Source organism: Miscanthus floridulus, chromosome 4, assembly GCF_019320115.1.
Source record: "Miscanthus floridulus cultivar M001 chromosome 4, ASM1932011v1, whole genome shotgun sequence".
NCBI lineage: Eukaryota > Viridiplantae > Streptophyta > Magnoliopsida > Poales > Poaceae > Miscanthus > Miscanthus floridulus.
This window is the reverse complement of record NC_089583.1, coordinates 81,034,613-81,045,136: the sequence shown is the minus strand read 5'-3', so window position 1 is coordinate 81,045,136 and position 10,524 is coordinate 81,034,613. Positions and strand designations below refer to the sequence as shown.

At 41.0% G+C, this 10,524-nt stretch overlaps 1 protein-coding gene across 1 annotated transcript; it reads left to right on the top strand.

Annotated features, from left to right (window-relative positions):
• Nucleotides 1–274: 274 nt before the first annotated feature.
• On the top strand, nt 275–1,087 carry LOC136548700 (nucleolin 1-like). The gene is made up of 2 exons (XM_066540134.1): nt 275–706; nt 851–1,087. The coding sequence occupies exons 1-2, from the start codon at nt 275–277 to the stop codon at nt 1,085–1,087; spliced, it is 669 nt and encodes a 222-aa protein (XP_066396231.1).
• The last annotated feature ends 9,437 nt before the right edge of the window (nt 1,088–10,524 follow it).

Below are 10,524 nucleotides of genomic sequence, written 5' to 3'. Positions count from 1 at the left end.
TGAGGGCACACAATTGGTGAAGGGTGCCAAGGCTTATATCCTCAAGGAGAAGTTTGCTAACTTTAAGATGAAGGAAGATGAAAGTGTGCCAGAGATGTTTCATAGGCTCCAAGTGCTAGTCAATGATCTCAAAGCACTTGGTAAAGAAGTGAAGGACAAGGACTTTTCTCATAAGTTCTTGAGATGTTTACCATCAAGATTTGGCACATTGGTTACTATTATAGTGATGAGTGGTTTGGACATCATGACACCAAACTAAGTATTAGGAGATGTGATGACCGATGGCACTTATAGAGATGATGATGAGAAGGAAGAGAAGGAGAAGAAGGATGGGAAGAAGAAGAGTGTGGCATTCAAGGCTACATCATCTAGGGACAAGGCAAAGCAAGAATCATCAAGTAAAGATGAAGACTCAAGCTTTGATGAGTTTGATGATGAGAAGATGACTCTCTTGGTGAAGAGATTTGACAAATTCATGGTGAAGAAGGGCTATCATGCAAGAAGGAAGAAGTCATCATCAAGAAACAAGGATGAAGCAAGGAGGTGCTTCAAGTGTGGTAGCAAGAATCATCTTGTTGCCCAATGCCCCTACAATAGTGAGAATGAAGATGATGACGAGAAGGGCAAGAACAATGATGAGAAGGAGAAGGAGAAGAAGGAGAAGGACAAGATGACCTTCAAAAATAAAAAGAAGGGTGGTTCATATGTGGTAACTTAGGATAGTGATGCTTCCTCAAGTGATGATGATAGTGATGATGACAAGACCACCAAGAAGAAGGCTCTTGCAAGCATTGCCATTAATGAGAAGCCTTCTCTCTTTGACACTCCATCAACTTGCTTCATGGCTAAGACCACTAAGGTACAAACTTGTGATGATGGATGTGAGAGTGAAAGTGATAGAGATGATGATGATGAACCCACTAAAGATGAACTAATTGAAATGCTTGAAGATGCTAAAACTCACTTTGATTTCAAAAGAAAGGAATGCAAAGATTTGCGTAAGGAACTAAAAGCCCTTAAGCAAGTCTTTGATGAGCTCAGTGCATCTCATGAGAGGCTAGAGGATGCCCATGAGAAGCTTGACTAGGCTCACAATAAGCTTGAAAAGGATCATTCCATTCTTGTTGAACAAAATGAGAAAGTGGCAGTAACATTTGATATAGGCTTAACATGTGATATAATTGATGAATCTTTCTATGAGCCTATTAATGTTGCTCCTGCTAACCCTTCATGTAGCTCATCATCCACTTCCACCTCACCTATGAGTGATGGTTTCACTTGTGATGCCTCACTTATGATTAAGAATGAGACCTTAAAGAAGGAGGTCAATGAGCTCACTCGCGCCTTATGCAATGCCTATGGTGGTGAGGCCCGCTTGCTAAAGTGCTTGGGTAGCCAAAGATTTTCTCTCAACAAAGAGGGATTGGGCTATACCCCCAAGAAAGGTAAGGCGGCCTTTGCTTCTCACAAGACTAGTTTTGTAAAGAACAATGGTCGGTTTTGCAATACATGCAAGCAAGTTGGGCATGTAGAGCAATATTGCAAGAACAATAACAAGAACTCTAATGTATCCCCAATTAAGTTTGATTCTTGTTATATGCTTACCAAGGGTGTGAATAGAGTGAAGGCTAAGTTTGTTGGTACACCAATTGTTGGCTCAAAGAAGAAAGCCATTTGGGAGCCAAAGAGCTTGGTCACTAACCTTCAAGGACTCAAGCAAGTTTGGGTACCTAAAAGGAATAGATCTTCTTTTGTAGGTCAATTACAAAGATAGAGGAAGGCATTGGGTTCTTGATAGTGGGTGTACTCAACACATGATTGGTGATGTAAGAATGTTCAACTCAATCAATACCAATGATAGCAATGTTTATGATAGTATCACATTTGGTGACAATGGCAAAGGCAAGGTCAAAGGGCTTGGTAAGATTGCAATATCTAATGACTTGAGAGCATATCTAATGTGTTGCTAGTAGAGAGCTTGAACTTCAATTTGCTATCCGTGGCTCAATTGTGTGATCTTGGATTCAAGTGCATATTTGGAGTAGATGATGTAGAAATCATAAGTGTAGATGGCTCTAATTTGATCTTCAAAGGCTTTAGATGTGAGAATCTATACTTGGTTGATTTCAATGCTAGTGAAGCTCAATTGTCAACATGCTTATTCACTAAGTCTAGCATGTGTTGGTTATGGTATAGAAGGCTTGGTCATGTTGGAATGCAACAATTAAATGGATTGGTTAAGCACGATCTAGTTAGAGGCTTGAAAGATGTGGTATTTGAGAAGGATAAACTTTGTAGCTCTTGTCAAGCCAGCAACAAGTTAGAAACACCCATCCTAAGAAGAGCATAATGAGCACTAGCCAGACATTTGAATTATTGCACATGGACTTGTTTGGGCCAACATAATACACTAGCATCGATGGAAACAAATATGGCTTTATGATAGTGGATGACTACACTAGATACACATGGACATTCTTTCTAGTGGACAAGCATGATGTGTTTGTAGCCTTCAAATCATTTGTCAAGGGCATTCACAATGAGTTTGAAACAACCATCAAGAGAGTTAGAAGTGATAATAGTAGTGAGTTTAAGAACACTAGAATTGATGAGTTGTGTGATGATTTTGGAATTAGACATCAATTCTCAGACCAAGTACACTCCACAATCAAATGGCATTGTTGAGAGGAAGAATAGAACACTCATTGATATGGCTAGGTCTATGCTTAATGAGTACAATGTGAGTCAATCCTTTTGGGCCGAAGTAATAAACATGGCTTGCTATTGTAGCAACCGCCTCTATTGTCACCCTTTGAAGGAGAAGACACCTTATGAGCTCCTGAATGGTAGAAAGCCCAACATTGCATACTTTTGGGTATTTGGTTGCAAATGCTACATATTGAAGAAAGGCACTAGATTGAGCAAGTTTGACAAGAAATATGATGAAGGATTCTTGCTTGGTTACTCCACTACAAGCAAAGCATAGAGTTTGGAATTTGGCAAATGGTACTCTTGAAGAAGTTCATGATGTTGAATTTGATGAAACCAAGGGTTCCCAAGATGAGAATGAGAATCTTAAAGATGCTAGAGGAATTCAACTTTCAAATGTCATGAAGAATATGGATGTTGGTGAATTGAGACCTAGACAAGTGAATGATGAATAAGATGATCAAGTGCAAGTGCTCTCTAACTCAAATGTGCAAGATGATACAAATCAAGCAAGTACTAGTGGCTCTCATGACAATGAAGAAGATCAAGTGGCTACCTCATCTTCTCAATCCAATGAACAAGCAAGTGCAAGCAATGTTCCAATACTCCAACCAATCAATATTGCAAGAGATCATCCATTATACACTATAATTAGAGATATTTTTAGAGGTGTACAAACAAGATCAAGATTAGCATCATTTTGTAAGCACTTCTCATTTGTATCATCCATTGAACCAAAGAAGATAGAAGAAGCATTGAAGGATGTTGATTGGGTGAACACTATGCATGAAGAATTGAACAACTTCACAAGAAATCAAGTATGGGAGTTCATTGAGAGACCAAAGAACTACAATGTGATTGGAACCAAATGGGTCTATAGAAACAAGGAAGATCAAGATGAGATAATAGTAAGGAACAAAGCAAGATTGGTAGCACAAGGTTACACTCAAGTTGAAGGTCTTGACTTTAGAGAAATATATGCTCCAGTTACTAGATTAGAAGCAGTTAGAATCTTGGTAGACTATGCTTGTGCCCACAACATCAAGGTATATCAAATGGATGTCAAGAGTGCATTTTTCAATGGCTACGTCAATGAAGAAGTATATGTTGAGCAATCTCCTGGTTTTGAAGATGACAAGAAGCCCAACCATCTATACAAGTTGAAGAAGGCATTGTATGGCTTGAAGCAAGTACCTAGAGCATGGTATGAGAGGTTCAGGGACTTCCTACTCTCTAAGGGGTTCATTATGGGCAAGGTTGACACCACTCTTTTCACCAAGAAGATTTGAAAGGGCTTGTTTGTGTTACAAATCTATGTTGATGACATTATCTTTGGATCAACCAATCAAGACTTTTGTGAAGAGTTTGGAAGAATGATGGCTAATGAGTTTGAGATGTCCATGATTGGAGAGTTGAGTTACTTCTGGTCTTCAAATCAAGCAATTGAAGAATGGTACATTTGTGAGTCAAGGGAAGTATATCAAAGACATGCTCAAGAAGTTTGGCATGAATGAAGCAAAGGCCACTAGTACACCAATGGGAACAAATGGCAATTTGGATAGTGATGCAAGTGGCAACATGGTGGATCAAAAGTTGTATCACTCTATGAATGGAAGCCTACTCTATGTGACCACATCAAGGCCGGATGCTATGTTTAGTGTTTGCATGTGTGCAAGATTTTAAGCCTCACCAAGAGAAATTCATTTGAAGACTACAAAGAGAATATTGAGGTACTTGAAGCATATACAAAATGTTGGTTTGTGCTATCCCAAAGGAGCAAAGTTTGAACTAGTTGGATATTCGAACTCTGATTATGCAGGATGCAAGGTTGAAAGGAAGAGCACCTTGGGCGCATGTCAACTATTGGAAAGATCACTTATTTTATGGTCATCAAAGAAGCAAAATAGTGTTGCATTATCAACTGCCGAAGCCGAATACATATCCACCAGTAGTTATTGTGCACAAATTCTTTGGATGAAGGCCACATTGATCTATTGAATCAAATTCAAGAAAGTGCCATTGCTATGTGACAATGAGAGTGCAATCAAGCTAACCAACAATCTGGTTCAACGTGCAAGAACAAAGCACATTGATGTCCACTACCATTTTATAAGAGATCATCAACAAAAAAGGGACATTTTAATTGAGAGTGTGGGCACCGAAGATCAACTTGCCGACATATCACCAAGCCATTAGATGAGAAAAGGTTTTGCAAGCTAAGGAATGAATTGAACATATTGGATTTCTCAAATATGTGTTGATGCATCCCCCACTAATATGACATGCCTCTTCTTCGAGCAATCCAAGGTAAAAGTTGATTGACATGGCATACATCCTTTGCTAAGGACACGTTTAGTGCATCTAGTCATTCCTCATGCCTTATAGGCTCATTCATAAAAATCAAATTAATTTGATGATTGTATGGTACCACTATTGCTTCTATGCTTGACTTGATCTAGTGGTAGCATATGACATGTTTGTGGGCTTGTGAATCTAGTGTTTAATCTAGAAAATGACCTATAAGTGTTTAACTCAACATGGTCAAGATAACCCTTGAAATGAGGTGTGAAGAAGCTTGTCCTTGGATCAAACCGGGTTAAACATCTTTGGCAAGTGTTCTAGATTAGACCAAATTTGGGAAAATGATCCTCACCCCATTGATTGACATTGATAATCTTAACCTATCTAAAATTGAACCTTTGTGGTCATTGATGACAAAGGGGGAGAAGTAATTCACAAAGATAGGGGGAGAGAAATTGGGGAAGAAGTAGGAAAGTAAGGGGATCAATTAAAATTTAACCACACAAGTTGGGGGAGCTAGCTCATAAACTAGATTTATGTATTTGAATGTAAATTTCATATGTTTGCTTGCATGGCACAAGTTTTAAATTAAAATCCCATGCTTGTGTGGTGTATGCTAGTTGTAGGATTGATTGATGGAATGAAAAACTAGCATGTCATAGGTGATAGTTAGATATACCTTGCTTACTTGCTTTGCTTTCACAAGTGGTACTAGAGCCTTGCATATAATGTTGATCTCACTGAGGTATCTAGTGTTTGTGTTTTGCAAGTAATTCCAAGTGGTATCTAACTAACCATGGTGCTAAGGATGGTATATTTGGTGCACTCCGATTTGGTATCACTGCTTCAAAGGTACATCTCTTATACATTAGCATCATTTGGTAAGCATTACTCTCCCACAACTTCCAATTCATGCATATGTGCAAGCTTCAATCCAAACTCTTAGCACATATGTAGGGGGAGCTAATGCTACCAATTTAGGTTCATGAAACTTGTCCTAAATCTTTTACACATGGTAAATATGCTTGGGCAAGCAACATGGATTCAATTGAATTTCAATTCGTATCTTTGTGAAAGGGTTATCATCAATTACCAAAAAGGGGGAGATTGAAAGCTCTAGTTTGGTTTTGGTGAATGGATGAAACCCTAAGTGCCAACCCTTTTTACTCTAAGTGATCATGAGATAGGGTAGCACATTCCAAGTGGTGGAGCAAGTGATGATGATCATGTTGGTGGTGGTGGCCATGTTGATCAAATGCTCGGGCTTGGAAAAGAAGAAAGAGAAAAATAAAATGCTCAAGGCAAAGGTGATATCCACAAGAGCTCTTTGTTTTGGTGATCAAGACATTTAGCGAGTGTGATCACATTTAGGATAGATAGTCATACTATTAAGAGGGGTGAAACTCGTATCAAAATGCAGTTATCAAAGTGCCACTAGATGTTCTAACTCATTGCATAACCATTTAGATTCTAGTGAGTGCTAACATCCTTGAAAATGTTTGTGAAAATATGCTAACAATGTGCACATGGTCTTACACTTGGTGATTGGCACATTTGAGCAAGGGTGGTGAAGTTGGAGATCAAAAGGAGTTGAAACAGGGGCGTTGGACCTTGCTTCACAGAGCATCAGACCGGCCTCTGTCTGGGTCCGATGGCTAACCCTAGCTAGGATGCTGACGTGGTGGCCTATGAGCGTTCATGGGAGAACATCGGACCTGCCTAGGTCCGACGGCTAGGGTTTGAACTAGGTCCAACAGCTCTAGATTGTCTTGGTGTGATTTTGACAGGCGTTGAACCCAATTGAAAGGAGGCGTTGGACAGGTCAAGCGCACTGTTCTACGTGTAGGAAAGAATGTAGTGTGCGAAGGAGTGACACATGGCAATGTCAGACCCTGAGATGCATTCGACGATGGGCGTCAGACCGGTGTCCGAGGGTTTTAACCCTCTCTGGACCTTACCAGGACCGCATTGGACCCTCCCTATATGGAGTCTAATGATGAGTCTGAGGCCTAGGTCCGATGGTGTGATCAGAGCATGGTAGTGAGCTATTGCGCATGGCAACGGTCACTATGATTTCAATGGGATGCGTGGCAGCGCATGAGTGGACATGGCATGCCGTCGGACCGAGCATCGGATAGTCCGATGGCCCATGCCAGCGAGTTCAACGGTCACTTATGTGACCCAACGGCTCTATTTTATGGGGGCTTCTATTTAAGCCCCATTGTCGGCTCTAGCTCACTCTCTTAGCCATCTTCATTGACATAACAACCTAGTGAGCTAAGCCAAAGCCCTCCTACTCATCTCCATCATTGATTCATCATCTTTGTGAGATTGGGAGTGAATCCAAGGGCATTGCTTGAGTGATTGCATCTAGAGGCACTTGGTGATTGTGTTTCTCTATGGGATTCACTTGTTTCTCTTGGTGGTTGCCACCACCTAGATGGCTTGGTGCAGCGAGGATCATTGAGTGGAGGAAGGTGCTTGTCTCCTAGCTCCGATCGTGGTGATTGTGAGGGGTTCTTGACCTTTCCCTAGCAGAGAGTCAAAATGTACTCTAGTGGATTACTCATGGCTTGTGGATCCTCAATCTTGTGTTGGTTGTGTGCACCTAGTTGCGGGTTAGGTGTGTAATGCCTATTAGCGTGTGAACCTCCAAGTGAGTGAATCAGCCATAACAGGGACTAGATTGCCAGCAAGCAAGTGAACCTTGGTGAAAAATCTTGTGTCATCATTGTCTCCAAGGATTTCTATTGTGATTGATTGATTGTCACTTGACACGACGGTATATCTTCACTACCTTAACCTTGTACTTACATTTCTAGTGTAGCTAAGCTCTTTAGTGTAATTAGTTTTGAGAGCTAGCTTGTGTGTTGTCTAGTGCTTAGTGAGGCTCTTTAGTTAGTCTTTGAGAGCTCACTAACTTGGTGGTAGTGACATAGCCTCTTGTGTGTTATAGAGATCATAGATAACTAGAATTGTGTATATGAGGATTGCATTTTGAGTAGGCTAGCGCAACACTCGCTTCGCTTCTTAGTTATCTAACCACTTGGCTTAAGTGTTATTGTAGAAACTTTTATAGGCTATTCACCCCCCTCTAGCCATTAGGACCTTTCAAAGGGCAAGTTGGAGTCTTTGGAGCGATGGACCACATGGCAGTGAAGCTTAAGCAAGACTTGGCACCGATAGACGAAGGCAATGGTGAAAAGCTAGTAAAGTCAAGATCAATAAACCAATAAGGTCGTGTGATGATATGAAGTGGATCATATAATTTGTGATAAGGTTGGTGTATGTGTTGCATCAACGATGGAGGGGATGGAATGGAATGCGCAAGGCAAAGGTATAACCTATAGGGCATTTCATTTCATCGGTCATATGTGTCTAGAGAAGTGAATGATTGGGTTTAGGATAGATGGTTGTACTATCAAGAGGGCAAACTTGTTTGCATATCGGACATATAGTGCCACTCGAGTGATCTAACTTTGCATCGTTGCTAGGATCGAGTGGCATGGTGAATTGAGTGCGAATCCTTTGAAAAAATGTTTGTGAAATGCTAACACACTTGCACGGGGTGGTGTTGGCACATTTGCAAAGGAGCCGAAGAATTGGTAAAGAAAAGATTTTTTGGTGTGCTCTGAACTATATGATTGTTCTTGGATTGGAATTTTGTGTTGATCCATTATGCTTTGGATCAAATATGCATGTGGGATGTGTAGCCCTCTGCATAAGCTTTCTAAAATTTCTAGGATCATCGAAATCAGAGTTTAGAGCTAAGAGTTATAGTCATTTTAGTACTGAGTCCAGAGCTCAGGAGTCTGGCTTAGGGTCCTATCCCCTAGGTCCAGAGCTAGGGTCCGAACCATGTCCCTAGGGTCCGGAGCTAGGGTCTAGACCATGTTCTCTGGGTCTAGTTGAGTGTTTTTACATGTGTTTGGAGGGACAAGACCCTGAGATGGTCCGGTTGCTCGGTCCAAACTGGGTCTGGAAGCAAAACCCTCTCTAGATCCTCTCTGTTTACATCCGAACCCTGAGTTGAGTTGGTCCAGACCTTAGTCCAATTTTAGGGTCTGGTGCTACGCAGTATGACGTGTTTTAGTGACCATTGAGATCTAACGAGCGCATTTGAACATGGGGACATGTGGCGAGATCTGGGGGTCTAGACCTTCATTGTAGATGGTCCGAAACCATGGTTCGGAGCTTGGGTCTAGACCTCCCCGAGCAGCTTCTGAGCAATGGCTTTTTTGAGCCTTTGGGCTATAAATTGAAGGGGTGCTCGGGCATGGCTGAGGTTGAGCACCTTGGGGGCTTAGTGTCCATGCTTGTGAGTGCTTGGGAGCCCTCTAACTCACTTGTGCTTTCAAGAGTGTGAATCTATTGTGAGTGAGTGATTCTAGTGCGATTGCATTATGAGATTGCATTGAGTCGCAATAGGTGATCGAGTTACTATTGGTATTTCTTAATGCATACAGAAATAATCTACAAGCACACAGAATTACCGTTGTAGCATTTCACCTGAAAGTGTTTAGGTTATCGTATTTCCAAAAGGAACGGTAGTGTAGAAGTCTCTTAACTAGTTCACCTAGGATGACAAGAAGAAAGATAGCTCAGGTAGTGAGGCTTTATAAGGATAGAGATCCTAAGTCAAGATAGCTTTCACACTATAGACTTGCTTCGGGCACTGGATAACACTTGGTCTACCAAGCATCGCCAGCCTATGGCTCTATGCCATACCTAGACATGGGGGATTATAGAATCTATCCCTCATTTTTTTCCTAATCTCTGTTTATCTTCCCTACATTGTGGGTGGAGGTTGTTTTGCCCTTTCAAAAGAAAGGAAACAACTTCTACCGAAGGTTTTCTTGTGCGATGCCTGAGATTGTCAAGCATGCACAGAGGTGCTCATTATTCCTATAGATGATGGTAAGAGTTTTTGTAAACTTAACCTGAGAAGGTTTGTTCTTGAACCATGGCTATAAAGCTAGGACAAAGTTCATAGCCAGAAGCTATGATTGGCTTTGATGGTGGTGGCTCTGAGAACTCATCCTTAAGAGCAAAAAGATTTTTAGTTGAAGGGCTTCATGATTAAAAAAGTAAAAGGAATATTTTTTGTTTTTTTTTGAAAGGTAAAACACAAGGATACACTGGTGAACTAGGTTCGAAGATAATACAACAATAGTTCCCCGACGATAATGCCAGAAATGCTTGCTGGTATTTCTTAACGCATACAGAAATAATCCGCAAGCGCACAGCATTACCATTGTTGTATTTCACCCGAAAGTATTCAGGGTATCGTATTTCCACAAGGAACAATAGGGTAGAAGTCTCTTAACTAGTTCACCTAGGATGACAAGAAGAAAGATAGCTTGGGTAGTGAGATTTTCTAAGGATAGAGATCTTAAGTCAAGATAGCTTTGCCACTATAGACTTGCTTCGGGCACCAGATAACCTTGGTCTGCCAAGCATTGTCGTCCTATGGCTCTACACCATACCCGGACATGGGGGGTTACAAGGAACAGA